The sequence below is a fragment of the Borostomias antarcticus genome, assembly GCF_949987555.1.
Source record: "Borostomias antarcticus genome assembly, chromosome: 20".
NCBI lineage: Eukaryota > Metazoa > Chordata > Actinopteri > Stomiiformes > Stomiidae > Borostomias > Borostomias antarcticus.
In genome coordinates, this window is record NC_140253.1 from 1414577 (window position 1) to 1432609 (window position 18033).

Consider the following 18033-nt stretch of genomic DNA (forward strand, 5'->3'; position numbering starts at 1 on the left):
ACATGGCGAGATTTCACCTATGAGAATGCATAGACAGCAGTTTGTGTTGTGTGACGTGCTATAGTTAAAGGGATAGTTCACCCAAATAGCCTAATAATAACTGTCCAGATCCATGCAAGTCAGCCCCGTGTAGAAGTCCTGGAGGAAAGGTGTGGGTCAAATGTGTCTCCGCATACAACCCCCACCATCACCTGTTCTCCTGGTTGGATCAGTGCAGAAATGACTGCTTCCTTTTGGAATAATATGGGGGTCACACTCCAGTAAAGAAACAAAACAGACTTCAGCACATACTGTATACATATCCATTTATATTTATATTTCTAAGGGGAATGGTTTGTTGTTTTTTTGTTTTGCATCTGTGGTTCTTTCATCTATTCTAAAGAACTGAGGACATGTTGAGGCTTCACCTACAGGGGAAGTAGAGGTGTGACTGTTAAAGTGTGTGTGTGTGTGTGTGTGTGTGTGTGTGTGTGTGTGTGTGTGTGTGTGTGTGTGTGATCACATTTCCTGCCCATATGACCCAGATGCTGTAAGTTTCAATCTGAGTGATGTACATTGTGTGTGTGTGTGTGTGTGTGTGTGTGTGTGTGTGTGTGTGTGTGTGTAAAGAGGAAGAGGGGCATCTGAGTAAGAATTGGTCGTTTACTGTGAAATAGAAAACAGGCTACATAACATCCAGTAGCATACAAGCTACTACAACACTGTTTAGAGAACCAAACAGTCTGGGAATGAATGTTCTGTGGTTTACCTGGACCGTGGGTGAGTAGGCCTGTTTGTTCATCACCCGTTAGTGAGTAGGCCTGTTTGTTCTGTGGTTTACCTGGACCGTGGGTGAGTAGGCCTGTTTGTTCTGTGGTTTACCTGGACCGTTGGTGAGTAGGCCTGTTTGTTCTGTGGTTTACCTGGACCGTTGGTGAGTAGGCCTGTTTGTTCATCACCCGTTGGTGAGTAGGCCTGTTTGTTGATCACAAGAAACCTTTTGTTGTGATTTTGTTTCCTTGAGAACATTGTGTCCAGTTTTACCAGTTACACCAGTTTTTAAATCACTGCACTGGTTACCTGTTAGTTTTAGAATAGATTTTAAGATTGTTTTATTAGTCTATAAGTCATTACATAATCAAGCACCTAAATACATATCAGATATGCTTTTAAAATACATACCCAGTACTGTGGGTCCCTCGGGTCCTCTGGCACTGAGCTTTTACTGCTTCCTAGAGCCAGGGGTAAGAGGCCTGGGGAGGTCCTAGAGCCAGGGGTAAGAGGCATGGGGAGGTCCTAGAGCCAGGGGTAAGAGGCCTGGGGAGGTCCTAGAGCCAGGACTAAGAGGCATGGGGAGGTCCTAGAGCCAGGACTAAGAGGCATGGGGAGGTCCTAGAGCCAGGACTAAGAGGCCTGGGGAGGTCCTAGAGTCAGGACTAAGAGGCCTGGGGAGGTCCTAGAGCCAGGGGTAAGAGGCCTGGGGAGGTCCTAGAGTCAGGACTAAGAGGCCTGGGGAGGTCCTAGAGCCAGGGGTAAGAGGCCTGGGGAGGTCCTAGAGCCAGGGGTAAGAGGCCTGGGGAGGTCCTAGAGCCAGGGGTAAGAGGCATGAGGAGGTCCTAGAGCCAGGGGTAAGAGGCCTGGGGAGGTCCTAGAGCCAGGGGTAAGAGGCCTGGGGAGGTCCTAGAGCCAGGGGTAAGAGGCCTGGGGAGGCAGCCTTCAGTTCTGATGCCCCCGGCCTTTGGAACACCCTGCCAGAGGACCTGAGAATGTCTGAGACCGTGGTCATTTTTAAGCGAGATGTTAAAACATACCTTTTTAATATTGCTTTTACCACGTAGCTTCACTTGTTTTAATAGCTTGGTGCTCTTAATTTGCATTCTGTTTTTATAATTTGTATTCTATTTTACACTTTCTTTTCATTTTCAATGCATTTACTTTTATTGTTTCTTTTAAAACTGTTTTCACTGTGTTTATATGATTTATGTTTTTATCTTTTTCCTTTTATGTAAAACACTATGTGCTACATTGATTTGATTTGTATGAATGGTGCTATAGAAATAAACTGACACTGACATTCCGCAGTAGAACAATAGAATATAATGAAAATAGAAGAAAAAATAGACAAGAATGGAATAGAGTTAAATAGAAACATTTCACTGGACTGCCATTTTCCTCTGCGCAGGCGTCATCTCTGTGTTCCGCTGGTCCGTGGGGGCGGTTCTGACAGAGGTCCAGGTGGTCCAGCCCGGAGGCTCAGCCATCGTAGGTTAGTATTGTTATTTATCCATTTATTCATTTGTCATGTGGCAGTTGACCTACATTTTTCTCACTTTGAAGATTTCAAAACCATAAGACAACATCACACCTTACTACACTCCAAACCAGTCTAGAAGAATCATCTGAAAAATGTTACAGGCTTTTGAGCTCTAGAAGGTTCCGCTTGGAACCCAAAATGTTTTTTTCTGACCTGAAAAGGTTCTATATGGAACCTTACTGACCTGAAGAGGATTCTATTTGAACCTTTTTTTTTTCAGAGGATTGTCACAAACGTTTTTATGTACAGTAGCACCCTTTTTTGAGTGTACAGTACGTGTAACCCGTATTTATATTCCGCATATTTTATATATATTTTCGATAGGTTACTTTGAAAACTGCTTTTAACTTTTTAGTCTTTATTATGTGTGATAGTGTCATCCACAATAGTAACTATGCATTGAAAGGACTGGCACCAAAGTACACTCTTGTACACTGTAGAGGTGACGTGACAATAAACTAACTTAACTTGAACTTGACTTGAACTTGCGCTTAACTCTGTGTCCCTCCTGTTGACGTCAGCGTGTGAGATCTCCTACCACTCTGAGACCAGCTGGCTCCGGCAGCGCGCCCAGCTCAGCCCTGAGGTCCTGCTGCAGGCCTTCCTCCAGGACGGCAGGACGTCCTACCGACACCGCGCTGACGCACGCTTCCAGGCGGAGACGGCGGGCCGCTCGTTTGCCCTGAGGATCAGAGCTGTGGAGCCGGCCGACCCGGGGCTGTACTACTGCCTGGGCCTGGTGGACAAGGTCACCAAGGTCGGCAGAGGAACCAGACTGGAGGGTGAGTGAGGGGGAGTGTGTGTGTGTGTGCGAGTGTGTGTGTGTGTGTGTGTGTGTGTGTGTGTGTGTGTGTGTGTGTGTGTGTGTGCGTGTGTGTCTTCATGACATGACATTCTCAGTGAGTGGGTCTGGGGAAACAGATTGGTCATCAAGAAATTACTGTATATTTCCATTGTTGAAGAGTAAATCAATTAAGTCAAATTAATCATACAATTAAATAATTAAAATAATGTCAATGCAATATCAAGCTTGTTCTTGTCTTGTATGTGGAGCCTCTCAGTGTGTGTGTGTGTGTGTGTGTGTGTTACTGTGTACACACTAAATGCTGTGTGTTAGGACTACTGGGAATATGTATCTGTAAGCGGGAAACTTTGCCACTTCACTTAATCTCCATCTCTGCTTTTCTCCATTCTTTGACCCAGTTGTGGAATCTGTGGTTTCAGCCAATCACACACCGGCCAAGGACCATGGTAAGTAAGGGACCCCCGTCCCCCTAACCCCACCCTAACCGCACACCCCCTACCCCCCTAAACCCACAGTAACTACCCCCCTTCTCAACCCACACTCCACCTGCAGTCTAGCCCCCTAACAAGCTGCTAAATAAATGTTATCTTGTTGTATATAGTGTGAGATGGACGAGATAGTACTGTATGTATGATCTGTTTTCATGGTTGAGACCAGTAGCTCTGCCTCATCTCTGGATTATTCCAAAACGGGGGATTAACTAGTGGAGTTCACAGCCTTGATCTCACTTCATCTCTTTGTCACCTTTAGCTTCTTCCACGGAGGAACCAGGCGCCGTCAGGCTGTCCTACGCCCACCTGCATGCTGCCGCCGTGGGCCTGGCGGTGCTGGGGATGACCCTGGCCGTGGTGGTCACCCACCTGAAGACCAGGACCACAGAGACCACAGTCTGAGTAGCGACGCAGTGAAGCCTGTGACAGTGGTGCCGGGACTAGCTGTCTAAAGCGGTGTTTATGTGAGGTTGTTATGCGCATTGGCAAGTCAGAGGACCAGAGATGGAACCCAGTGTGGGCTAGCGAGGGTGGAAGCGATACTGACGGGGGACAGTGAAACCTGTGACACGGGGGAATTCACAGGGGGGGTTTTTTACGTTTTTTTTTTTTTTTTTTACAGTGGGCTTTGAAGACTATCACATTGCATAATATATGAATTGTATGCAGTATTTGATTTTGTATTCACCTTTTTTAACAGACATTTTAGTATTTGATGTTTTCAGATTTGACTCTGGGTCATTAATGTATGTAAAATTGTGTAAAATATTTGCATACACAGTTAAACAAAAGTATTATTCTTGATTTTGCAAAAGTATCATTTTTGAATTGTTGATAAAATAATACTTTTATAGACACTATCTGTCAGCATGATCCCCACCCTCACATCCTTTAAATAAAACAAAATAAAAAACCTAATAAATAGATATTTTATGTAGGCTAGGCTACTGCATTATTGACTTTCTGAAATGTGAAAAGAACTGAAGACTGAATAAAAAATACTATGCAGAATAATTTATTTGTAGGCTACTGTCATGTCAAATGCCATTTCCTTTTAGCCTACAATTGTAAAGTAGGCCTATGCACACGTGACAGTCATGCTGTGAACGTCTGTTCTGGACACTCATGCCATGAGCACGATGCATGGCCGAAGATATCACAATAACCTGCGGTATTTCACTTGTAACAACCTATTAACAGTCCAGTGTTGGCCCTCAGGTAATTTCAAATATGCCCAGACAATATTTTTGTTGTTTTGGGGTGAGTTAATTCAAAGTGCTATAGCTCATTGTAGAAGTCAAGCTAGCAAACATGTCGGATAACGTTAGGCTAGCTGGTAAAGTAATAATATCCTAGTTTGCGAAGTTTCACATCAGTTTCGGTAACTTAAACTCCACTTAATTAACGTTATAGTCTGTGGTAGGTGAAGTGGCACCATGTGCACTACCGTTATTTAGGCTACTCTGCTTTTCCCAGGTGTGCATGTGGACGGTGCATGGGGAGGTAATTACACAAATTATTCCTGGGGGTCTAGTGTATAGGATTCGGTCCCGGTCGATTACCGGTCAGGGAACTTCATTTTTATGGTTTCTTCAGTAAAGTTTACAGTCATAACGGTGTGGAGGTGCTACTGTAGCCTCATCGTGAGGCCACTCTGATCTCGCGAGTTCACTTTCTGTTTCTGTCCGCAGATCATCAAGGTGATCTCACGAGGTTAGTACTAATGTGCCATCTCCAGCCTAGGCCTACTGTGTTAGCCTACTGTTTTTGTTTGTCTGATTATGTGTGATTTATTTTGATACGTAACTGACGTGATTAAGCCCGGCTAGCTCAGTCGGTAGAGCATGAGACTCTTAATCTCAGGGTCGTGGGTTCGAGCCCCACGTTGGGCGGTGCTTTTTCATTATGAGTGGCGTTGTCCAAATCTGATATGTTCACCTGTAGTCGATCATGAACATCCGGGTACTATGTTTTCTACATTAAAATGTTCAGTACCTTGTATCTATGGAATACCAAATGTGCCAATATTAAATAAATAAATATCCCTTCATTATATAAATAATCATATGTATAAATACAGGAATATAAATAAATAAATAGGTAAATTGTGAAATCGCTAAATAATTAAATAAAATACAAACAATTAATATGAAATATTATTTCATAATGTATGTTTTATTTCATATTTCACATTTTATTTTCAAATTGCACTTTTTATTTATTTCATAATGGTACTTTTCCAAAGGACACTTTATTTCATAATGTCACATTTATTTATTTCATGTTGACTCTTTTCATAATGACTGCTTATTTATTTCATGTTGACTCTTTTCATAATGACTGCTTATTTATTTCATGTTGACTCTTTTCATAATGACACTCTTTTCATAATGACGTGCTTATCTGTCAATCAACGCGAATAGGGCTGGACCTATTTGCTGATTGGCTAATCCTCTGCAATTGATTACTCAGCCTGGGGCCTCATATATCACTGAGGTACGCCTTCTTTTACACGGTCTTTTCCGCGATTTCAGGCGTACGCCATTCCCCCCCCCCACATTGCGATCTATCAAGCCAAAAGGGCGGATATTTAGTCGCCTTTCTACGCGCTTTTGTAGGACACCTCTCAACTTGTGGTACCGATTTACACGGGTTTCTACACCCTTTTTGAACACAGGGGGAACTGGCGACGCAGGGGGTGCGTCGGTGAATTAGCCTACACTGTTTGATGGAGAGAAGAAGAGCGAGAGTTTATGAACGCACAATCATGTAAGCTAATAGCCCAATTCAGCACAAACATATATCGCAATGCAAGATCGTATCCTCTAACCGGCTCATTAATGGTCCGATATGGATTTGTTCCCCAAACTTAACCTATGCGCACACCTAATGCAGGCACTCCATCAAACGGCAATAATTGACCAATTAGATTGTCATTAATATGTGATCATGTGGACCTGTTTGCTGTTTGGTAAGCATATAAATGACAGTCCTCCTGTGCGTAATGCGAGCCTAAATGAATCCGGCGCTACTCGGCCTACTGGCCGAGATAGAACTCCAAAGAGGTGACGGCGATGGCGACTGCACCCACATAAGGGCACCATCATTGAATGAATACGTCTATGTGAATCGCAAAAATGTGCACACTATAAATACCCAAATCATATGTGACGCCGACATGCTCATCACAAGTGTAGTGGCACGGTGGCCTGGCTCCACGCATGACTCATCCATCCTGGCGCACAGCAGGGTAGGGGCTAGACTGGAGGCAGGCGCTGCGCGTGACGGCTGGCTTGTTGGTGTGTGCATAGCCAAGATATATTCTTTTTCTTCTTTACTTTAATCTTTATTAGCATTTTCCATCTATACAACGACAATACAATAAAACATAAAAACTTACAATAACAGCTTATGGGTACTTCCATCCATGCAGCTTTTTTCTCTTAATCAAATATTACAATTTCAATATTAGTGGTATCATCACACTTCCTTCTATAATCCATCCATTTTTCCCATCTCCCTTCAAACTGTCCTTCCTGCATCCTCAATGCATGCGTGAACTTCTCCCTAACATAAATCTCTTCCACAACACCCAGCCACTGCTCCTTGGTTGGGGGGTTCCACCTTATACCAAGCGCTCATTATTGTCTTTTTACTAGCAACCAATAGTACTTTCACTAGGTATCTGTCCCCTCCTTGTACATCATCCTGTGTTATGTTTGCCAAGATATATATTCGAAATGGAGAGTCAAGGGGTAGTGTTACTGTTAATTTGACACCCTCAGGAATCAGGATGACACTAGCCCTAAATGGCATCGTCAAAATCAAGAGGTAGGGCTAGTGTTAGGTCTAAGGGAAGAATTGGGATTCAGCCATTCTTACATTCAGTTCAATAACCATTCGGGATTATAAACGTTTTTTAAACTAAACTAATCAAAACATGCAACTATACAACAAACAAAGTTTTACCTTGAAATGAGATTCTTTTCTCCCCCAGACCAGCTGCTCCAAGTTGGATTTTAACAGCTTTGCTGGGTATTTTGTCTGTTAAATGATCACTTAAACAAAAGAATACATGGGTGTAGCTGATTCGTGGAGCCTTTGGAGCTGGTGGCCTGATAGACGACAGTGGCGTAGAGGGCCTTCTATTGTACGGAGCAAACAGCCTCGCCACTTCAGCTTCAAAATGTGGGGGAAAATACATTACAAGTTGTTATGATGATGTATTGAAGAAAAGGTGCAACATCTGTACAGTACTACTGTATTTATGCATGGATACATTAGCCTAAATAGTGGCATGTAAAGATCCCATTTGAAAAGTGTTAGCTAGCAAGCCCAAGGTCCACACATCACAGCCTCACGTCAAACTCGTCTCCAAAAGCCAGACCTATCTAATGCTGGCACAGTGTAGAAAGGGCTATGCAAGACTAACTTTCTAAAAAGTACATGATACGAATGTTCAATGAACAGGTCTAGACCAACCATTATATTGCTATGGTGTAGTAGTATTTGTTGCTAGACTGTACCTTGAACAGGGGTTCTCAGGCTAGGAGCTGCAGCGGCCGTCGGACTACGGACAGCAGCGGCAGTCGTACTAGGGACAGCTGCGGAGGTTGTCTGTTCCAAGCGGTTGGCTAATTCCCGCAGTAAGTCTGGGGTTGATTTCTCAGCAGCCATACCCCCTCTTTCTTCTTCTGGTAATGGTGGATCGCAAAGTACACATTTATTAACATTTGTACATTCTAGAAATCAGATCATAATTAGCTAACGTTAGAGGCTGTAACCCCCTTAACCCCATGCTAGTCTCGCCTCCCAAACGTCAGTGACGTTAGCCTAGCTAGCTAACGTTAGCTCTCTAACCCCATGCACCATCCAGTCAAAATACAACATTTGATGCAACATATTGAACACGATGTTATATTATTTACCATGGGATTTCACAGGATGCTGCTTGTTAACTGAGTAATGTTAGACCGACACAGTTCACTTGCTTATTCGACAAGCGGGCCACGCAGGGTGGGGGGGGGGGGGGGGGGGGCTTACCAGAAGTCGACTCGTCTCGGTGAGCTGTTGCTTTGGTCTGTACCATAGGTAACCATGACGACATTATGAAATGTCCTGTCATTATGAAAAGATTCAACATGAAATAAATAAGCAGTCATTATGAAAAGAGTCAACATGAAATAAATAAGCAGTCATTATGAAAAGAGTCAACATGAAATAAATAAGCAGTCATTATGAAAAGAGTCAACATGAAATAAATAAGCAGTCATTATGAAAAGAGTCAACATGAAATAAATAAGCAGTCATTATGAAAAGAGTCAACATGAAATAAATAAGCAGTCATTATGAAAAGAGTCAACATGAAATAAATAAGCAGTCATTATGAAAAGAGTCAACATGAAATAAATAAATGTGACATTATGAAATAAAGTGTCCTTTGGAAAAGAACCATTATGAAATAAATAAAAAGTGCAATTTGAAAATAAAATGTGAAATATGAAATAAAACATACATTATGAAATAATATTTCATATTAATTGTTTGTATTTTATTTAATTATTTAGCCATTTCACAATTTACCTATTTATTTATTTATATTCCTGTATTTATACATATGATTATTTATATAATGAAGGGATATTTATTTATTTAATATTGGCACATTTGGTATTCCATATGTATCATCCATGGAGAGCAGAAGTCTCCTCGTTATGAAGGCGTGGAAGGGAAGAGTTTATTTATGATGTATGGTTTATATCCAACATGTTTTGTTATTAGAGTTTCTTCGTTTTTCAAGGTTAGACATGATCCATTCGCGGAATCATGTGCCGATGGGTCGTGAGGAGAGAACGGGACAGAAAACACAAATTACTAAAGCAGAGAATGAAAAATGAAGAGGGAAACAAAAGTACTACCGCCCGAACAGGGACTTGAACCCTGGACCCTCAGATTAAAAGTCTGATGCTCTACCGACTGAGCTATCCGGGCTCTGAAAAAGGTTGAAGAGCACTTCCTTTTGTCTGCCGACAATATAGAGCGGTAATATGTTATTGTGCAGCTATCGGTGGCTTCGTTGCTCTGTGAATGCTCTATGCATTTAGCAGTGTCTCTTCCGGATGATCAATCGCATACTTTGCTCGTTAACAGTGGAGAATCAAGCCATAGTAGCAATATAATTTACCTGCGATGTTTAAGCAAATCCAAAGTATCAGTAAACATGTCCGCGCCACTCTCGTGAGCTAATACAGAGTATAACTATCTGTGTTTGAGTATTCGGTGTGTGCTGTGTGTGAGAGCATTTTGTTGAGCCAAATATAGTTGGTAGCTCGTTCATAGATCATGTGCCTGTAGTGTTCACTTAGCGTGCTCTAATAATATACAGCGTGCTCTAATAATATACAGCAATGGGACCCTGTTCGCCAATGTCATGGGTGAATAGTTTCAGTTAAGAAAAATGAAAAGGAAGCAGGCCCCAGCGAGATTTGAACTCGCGACCCCTGGTTTACAAGACCAGTGCTCTAACCCCTGAGCTATGGAGCCCTGTTCTGGGAAGGCAGACTTAAAGGGTCATTATAATCATTCCAACCTTTCTGTTGATGGCGTATGAGATGATGTTCTGCCAAGTTATATACCGGGTTTTGTTAATTCATTCTTACCCCAAGAGCCTACGACAGAATCCTTTTCGCAGATCATGCCCGTAATGTATTCCTACAAATAATTATTGGGCTTTCTTGTTATGTGGTTAGCGAAGCGAGCTGGGGGTGTATGTTTTCATACTTACTGGCGATAGTAGCCTCGTCTATTTTGTCAACATTTTGACCTGCAGGGGCTTTTTCAATATCTATCACTAGAGGGCGATGTAACACTAGCCTACATTGGACCACTACAACCTACAACCCCCTCTGGCGCGGTGTATTTAATAGTCTGGATGTTTTTGCATGATGGCTCATACCAGTGATGATGGCAGCCTCTTGAATTTCAAAAGTGAATATTTTATATATTTGGCCAGCCTGCTACAATTACATTTTAATTCCATTAGGCTATTATATCGTAGATTTGCCGGACATACCTATGCCACGTTAAGTCACTTTATGTTGATGTAGATGTTGATGTGTTGAAGCCAATTAAAGGAGTAGTAAAGGGAAAATGCATGTTTAGCCCTGTTTTAAGGTTACTTATGATCATATACAATGGTTCAGATAAAAACGTTGACAAAACTAGCACTTTTGAGAAAGTCTGATAATTGCTCTACCACCGTTTAGGTCATACAATGGGTGGGCACCTTGAAAACTCTCGATTTCAAAGACAAGAAGCTCACCGAGGGGGTAATTGGTGTCCGTTGGTGTTCTGTCATCAAATTCGCCGCAAAGTATGAATCCTGTAGGGTTTTATTGATCATTTTATGAAATCCATTGACTTGTATTGAAGCGACCGTTGTAGATGTGTAGATCAATCCGCAGAGGGGATTCAGGAAGCGGAACTACTTACGGTAGCTATTGTTATTGTTTATGTTGCTAGGCTACCTAGTTTGCGGAAGTTTACACACGTATGTGCTGCGACTAAATAGTTCTATGCTAAATATTTAAAAAAGCTTTTCCAGATGAACTAGAATAGCCTACTTTATGCCAACTAACACCTCGGTGAGTTTCATGTCTTTGAAATTGAGAGTTTAACATGTTTTTTGAATGATTTTTCAAGGTGCCCACCCACACCCATTGTATGACCAAAACGGTGGTAGAGCAATTATCAGCCTTTCTCAAAAGTGCTAGTTTTGTCAACGTTTTGATCTGAACCATTGTATATGATCATAAGTAACCTTAAAACAGGGCTAAACATGCATTTTCCCTTTACTACTCCTTTAAATTGTGTAGTCGTTATAATCCCCATTGCCCCGGGTAATGACTGTCGTCTGTAGACCAGATTTAAAGAACTCTTACAGCGGTCTGCGGAGGACAGATTGAGAACGCATCCTCACTGGCTTGGAGGACATTGTCCCATTGTGTTGGGGGCGTAGTGTAGCCCTGCGGCGTGGACGAGCTGTGCTCTCCTACGGGGGTCGTATCAGTTCAGACAGACAGAAGTTCATAAGGAAGTTTGACTAGAGAGGATGTCCCATTCAACGTTCTCTTTGGAATACAGAAAATGATCCACCATGGAACTGGTGTTCCAAATTCGCTGATCATCTCAAAGGGACTGTACAGTTCATTTGGGTTTGTTAGATATTAGAACGAGATCTTCCACTTTGACCGACCGTCGCTTGAGGACTTCGAGTGGGAGGAGAGCAGAGCACCATGCGAGCAAGGAGTCTATTCTCTGAGATGAATTGTTCTGGTGGTCTCGGTCTGTTGTAAACTCCATCCCGAGCCGAGGCAGAGGACCGTTATAACAACAGGTGAATATGATGATGTATTATCTTAATTCAATGGTTTGTGTGTTTGTGTATGGATTCAGATCCGTTGGAATTAGATTGTTGAAGGAAAACTTCAAGTAGCCGCAACTAACACGGTTTAGACCTGTTAACCTGAATCAAAATCAAAATCTGTAACTTTGAATAGCCTACTCCGCTGCTAGAGCCTAGATTTCAGTCCGTTTACGGGCACACACAAACACCTGTGCCTATATCAATAGGCTATATGACATTAATGAATAAAGCACAGTAGTTACATTACGACTTTTCCATTCATCATTCATCCAGTCGCTGACAACTGTTGCCTGCATCCGCCGCCTGGTTCCTGGAAGTCGCCGAACCTGTTCTAATAGGCGACTGCGTTCAAACCTGTTCTCCTACCATGGTTCTACTGACTGCGTTCAAACCTGTTCTCCTACCATGGTTCTAGGGTTCTACTGCCTGGCGTGTGCGCGCGCGGTGTTGAATGTCACTTTTCCGAGGTTTTCAACAACAGCGCTGCTCCGCCCCGGTCGGTCTGTCCGCCTGGAAACACCCGAGATTTACCCGTTTTTTACTCTTTCTTCCCCGTTTCTCTTTCTGAAAATAACGCGTTGGTCGTTTTTTTTTCTCTCTCGACACGAAGAATTCTGACAACGTTGACTTTATACGCTTCCGTTCGTCCCGTCGTGTTTTCTTTTGTAACTATAGCCTAGTTCTACTAACCGCTCGGAAAACAACCGGAGACACCGATTTCTCCTCCGCCGACTATGGACGCGTTGTGGATATTCGTGTCCAGATGTTACGTTTCCTCGCATAGACCGTCGCCGGCGAACTAAATGTAAGAATGCTATTTGTTTGTTTATGTGAGATAGCCTACACAAACACACAGCTTTACACGAAACTTCTTCAACATGTAAGATCCGAAGTGAGACAGAGTCGCTGAAATTGAAACCGATATCAACCAGAAGTAAAAGTCTAGTCGGGTTCAAGGCATTTTCTGTAAATACAACATCAACGTCCCTTAAACCCGCGGGCCGGTGGTCCTTTAACAAGCCGTCTGTGTCTCTTCTCCCAGGGCCAACATGCTCGTAGCCTCCGCCGTGGTGGTGTGGGAATGGCTGGATGAGCACGGCCGGTGGCGGCCCTACGGCCCGGCCGTGTCTCACCACATCGAGGCGGTGGTACGAAGCGACCCCCGGGGTGGCAGCGTCGTGCTAGGCCAGGTCGACAACCGCCTGTCGCCCTACATCATAGACCTCCAGTCCATGCATCAGTTCAGACAGGACACAGGTAAGGACGAGCTCCGGGCTAGGGGAGAGGAGAGAGGGAGGACGAGCTCCGGGCTAGGGGAGAGGAGAGAGGGAGGACGAGCTCCGGGCTAGGGGAGAAGGAGAGAGGGAGGACGAGCTCCGGGCTAGGGGAGAAGGAGAGAGGGAGGACGAGCTCCGGGCTAGGGGAGAAGGAGAGAGGGAGGACGAGCTCCGGGCTAGGGGACAAGGAGAGAGGGAGGACGAGCTCCGGGCTAGGGGAGAAGGAGAGAGGGAGGACGAGCTCCGGGCTAGGGGAGAAGGAGAGAGGGAGGACGAGCTCCGGGCTAGGGGAGAAGGAGAGAGGGAGGACGAGCTCCGGGCTAGGGGAGAAGGAGAGAGGGAGGACGAGCTCCGGGCTAGGGGAGAAGGAGAGAGGGAGGACGAGCTCCGGGCTAGGGGAGAGGAGAGAGGGACGGTGGGAGGGGTGGGAGGAGGGATGGCGTGGGATGTGATGACACTTTGCAGGATCTACTGGTGGTTTGGATAGACTTCCTACTTAAAGCACCTATTGTTTTTATATTTTGCTGCTCTTGCACTTTGGCTTCAGAACTAGATTATGCTCTTAATCACTTGTTTAGAAAGGAGATGCTCTTGGGAGTTCAAGCAAATAGTGGTACACTGACTACCTACGTTAAATGCAATTATTGTATGTTGCTTTGGACAAAAGTGTCTGCTAAATGACTGTAATGTAATGCAACATGGGCTATTCTCAAGCACTTGTCTGGGATGGGAAACCCATTCTGAATTTCTATCTGTGTTTCAGTGGCAGCCAGTCACAATCACACTTCTGTTGGACTCTGTCAGACAGAGCCTGACAATTGTCAACAATGTTGTTGTTGGGATTCTTGTTGTTCCTTTATGTAATTACAGACTTGATTGGCAGGTGAAGTCATATCACAGTTCTTTGAGTTACTCCCATTTTGACTTCTCAAAGTCCTCTGTTGTTGTTGTGGTTGTGGTTGTTGTCGTCATCTCCATCCTATTACATAGCTGTAGCTTTAGTGCGGATGAATAGGCTTTAGTGACAGAAGAGGGTACCAGCATTACACAGGAAAAAGTGTCGAGGCACGTCTGTAGTCAGGATTCAGAAGGAATCAATTAGAACTACGGGTCTAGAATCGGAGTGCGGAATGCGTCAGGATTAGTTCCGAGTTCCACTCGTACGCTCCCACCCCAGGAGGAGGTGAAAGTGTGACGACCCGCAACAGCTGTAGCGCAGTGAGTCTCTATAGGGTGATGAGGAGGGGGTACATTCTTTTCCCCCAAATCTCCCGCACACAGCTGCCGGGGTGAGGGGGGTGACGGAGAGGCTCGGCAGGAACGGAGGGAGAGAATATTCGGTGGCGTAATGGGCAGAGAATCGCTTTTTGGCAGCCTTTATATCAACCCTCTCCTCTTTCCCTCTCTCTCATTCTCTCTCTTTCTCTCCCTCCCTCTCTCTCATTCTCTCTCATCACCTCTCTCCCTCCCTCTCTCTCCCTCTCTCTCTCTCTCTCTCTCTCTCTCTCTCTCATTCTCTCTCCCTCTCTCCGTCTAAAACGTTGTGAATAGAGCAGATCTGGGGGCTGTCGTCATGGGTTTGGATGTGAGTGAGAGGGAGGGAGGGAGACGAAGGGGTAGAAAGAGAGGGAGTTAGAAGGATTGTGATAATTAGGAAACCCGCCTCCCTCTCTCTCTCTCTCTCTCTCTCTCTCTCTCTCTCTCTCTCTCAGGTTCTTTGTTGAAACTGGGGAACAGATGTGAGCGCCTCTATTGTTGCACTAGACTCAGTGAGCGTGCACACGCACACTCACACACACTCTCTCACTCACACACGCACACTCACACACACTCTCTCACTCACACACTCACACACACTCTCTCACTCACACACTCACACACACTCTCTCACTCACACACTCACACACACACACATTGTAGGCACAGCCACACCGAACCCTGAAACATGGGAAAGAGGGCGTACCGGTAATTACAAGTCCAGCCAAGTGGAAGATGAGCTAAAAAGGAAGAGAGGGATGAGAGAGAGAGAAAGAGAGGGATGAGAGAGAGAGAAAGAGAGGGATGAGAGAGAGAGAGAAGTCGTTTGAAAGGAGTGTAGTTAGTCTGTCGTCGCGTCATACCTGTACATCAGCATCTCCGTGGCGCAAGGCTGTGGAATCAGAACGCTGGTGTTGTGTTGTTGTTGTTGTGTTGTTGTTGTGTATCTGAGGAGCAGTGACAGGCTGGGGCTGTGTGGCTGCTAGGCAACGCGAGAGTGTGACTGTGACGGGCGACGGCCGTGTGTTCCATTCACAGAGTTCAGACAATGGGCAGCGTTTCTGTACAAGGACACGCTCATGGCCTCCCGACCACTGACTTAGTCTCACACACACACACACACACACACACACACACACACACACACACACACACACACACACACACAGCAGATTGCACCTTGGAGATGTGAAACAGAGTGAGATTTAGTTTTGCTTTTTTCCCACCGATACAGTCACACAGAAAAAGAGGATGTGGTTCACAGGAGAACAGTGGCTTGTGATTGAGAGAACTTGCTCAGGGGGCAACATCAGTCCCTGGGAGGGGTGTAGCCTATAGTTGGGGAGGGTGGGGGTCTGTATGTAGCCTATAGTTGGGGAGGGTGGGGGTCTGTATGTAGCCAGTGTTGGGGAGGGTGGGGGTCTGTATGTAGCTAGTGTTGGGTGGGGGTCTGTGTGTAGCCAGTGTTGGGTGGGGGTCTGTGTGTAGCCAGTGTTGGGTGGGGGTCTGTGTGTAGCCAGTGTTGGGGAGGGTGGGGGTCTGTATGTAGCTAGTGTTGGGGAGGGTGGGGGTCTGTGTGTAGCTAGTGTTGGGTGGGGGTCTGTGTGTAGCTAGTGTTGGGGAGGGTGGGGGTCTGTGTGTAGCTAGTGTTGGGTGGGGGTCTGTGTGTAGCCAGTGTTGGGGAGGGTGGGGGTCTGTGTGTAGCTAGTGTTGGGTGGGGGTCTGTGTGTAGCCAGTGTTGGGGAGGGTGGGGGTCTGTGTGTAGCCAGTGTTGGGGAGGGTGAGGGTCTGTGTGTAGCCAGTGTTGGGGAGGGTGGGGGTCTGTGTGTAGCCAGTGTTGGGGAGGGTGGGGGTCTGTATGTAGCCAGTGTTGGGGAGGGTGGGGGTCTGTGTGTAGCTAGTGTTGGGGAGGGTGGGGGTCTGTGTGTAGCCAGTGTTGGGGAGGGTGGGGGTCTGTGTGTAGCCAGTGTTGGGGAGGGTGGGGGTCTGTGTGTAGCCAGTGTTGGGGAGGGTGGGGGTCTGTGTGTAGCTAGTGTTGGGGAGGGTGGGGGTCTGTGTGTAGCTAGTGTTGGGGAGGGTGGGGGTCTGTGTGTAGCCAGTGTTGGGGAGGGTGGGGGTCTGTGTGTAGCCAGTGTTGGGGAGGGTGGGGGTCTGTGTGTAGCTAGTGTTGGGGAGGGTGGGGGTCTGTGTGTAGCTAGTGTTGGGGAGGGTGGGGGTCTGTGTGTAGCCAGTGTTGGGGAGGGGGAGGGTCTGTGTGTAGCTAGTGTTGGGGAGGGTGAGGGTCTGTGTGTAGCCAGTGTTGGGGAGGGTGGGGGTCTGTGTGTAGCTAGTGTTGGGGAGGGTGGGGGTCTGTGTGTAGCCAGTGTTGGGGAGGGTGAGGGTCTGTGTGTAGCCAGTGTTGGGGAGGGTGGGGGTCTGTGTGTAGCTAGTGTTGGGGAGGGTGGGGGTCTGTGTGTAGCTAGTGTTGGGTGGGGGTCTGTGTGTAGCCAGTGTTGGGTGGGGGTCTGTGTGTAGCCAGTGTTGGGGAGGGTGGGGGTCTGAGTGTAGCCAGTGTTGGGGAGGGTGGGGGTCTTTGTGTAGCCAGTGTTGGGTGGGGGTCTGTGTGTAGTCAGTGTTGGGGAGGGTGGGGGTCTGTGTGTAGCCAGTGTTGGGGAGGGTGGGGGTCTGTGTGTAGCCAGTGTTGGGGAGGGTGGGGGTCTGTGTGTAGTCAGTGTTGGGGAGGGTGGGGGTCTGTGTGTAGCCAGTGTTGGGGAGGGTCTGTGTGTAGCTAGTGTTGGGGAGGGTGGGGGTCTGTGTGTAGCTAGTGTTGGGGAGGGTCTGTGTGTAGCTAGTGTTGGGGAGGGTGGGGGTCTGTGTGTAGCTAGTGTTGGGGAGGGTGGGGGTCTGTGTGTAGCCAGTGTTGGGGAGGGTGGGGGTCTGTGTGTAGCTAGTGTTGGGGAGGGTGGGGGTCTGTGTGTAGCTAGTGTTGGGGAGGGTGGGGGTCTGTGTGTAGCTAGTGTTGGGGAGGGTGGGGGTCTGTGTGTAGCCAGTGTTGGGGAGGGTGGGGTCTGTGTGTAGTCAGTGTTGGGTGGGGGTCTGTGTGTAGCTAGTGTTGGGGGGAGGGTGGGGGTCTGTGTGTAGCCAGTGTTGGGTGGGGGTCTGTGTGTAGCCAGTGTTGGGTGGGGGTCTGTGTGTAGCCAGTGTTGGGGAGGGTGGGGGTCTGTGTGTAGTCAGTGTTGGGGAGGGTGGGGGTCTGTGTGTAGCTAGTGTTGGGGAGGGTGGGGGTCTGTGTGTAGCTAGTGTTGGGGAGGGTGGGGGTCTGTGTGTAGCCAGTGTTGGGGAGGGTGGGGGTCTGTATGTAGTCAGTGTTGGGGAGGGTGGGGGTCTGTATGTAGCCAGTGTTGGGGAGGGTGGGGGTCTGTGTGTAGCTAGTGTTGGGTGGGGGTCTGTGTGTAGCTAGTGTTGGGTGGGGGTCTGTGTGTAGCCAGTGTTGGGGAGGGTGGGGG

At 46.4% G+C, this 18033-nt stretch overlaps 1 protein-coding gene across 1 annotated transcript in view; it reads left to right on the forward strand.

Annotated features, from left to right (window-relative positions):
• Window positions 1-12643: 12643 nt before the first annotated feature.
• LOC311322347 (E3 ubiquitin-protein ligase DTX4-like) overlaps window positions 12644-18033 on the forward strand; it is a gene marked incomplete at its 3' end in the record, with an annotated part of 28296 nt that continues 22906 nt past the window's right edge. Inside the window, exons 1-2 of the mRNA XM_084454414.1 lie at window positions 12644-12819; window positions 13057-13271. Coding sequence (XP_084310540.1) covers window positions 12818-12819; window positions 13057-13271 — 217 coding nt within the window. The 5' untranslated portion in view covers window positions 12644-12817. The remainder of the gene's footprint in view (window positions 12820-13056; window positions 13272-18033) is intronic.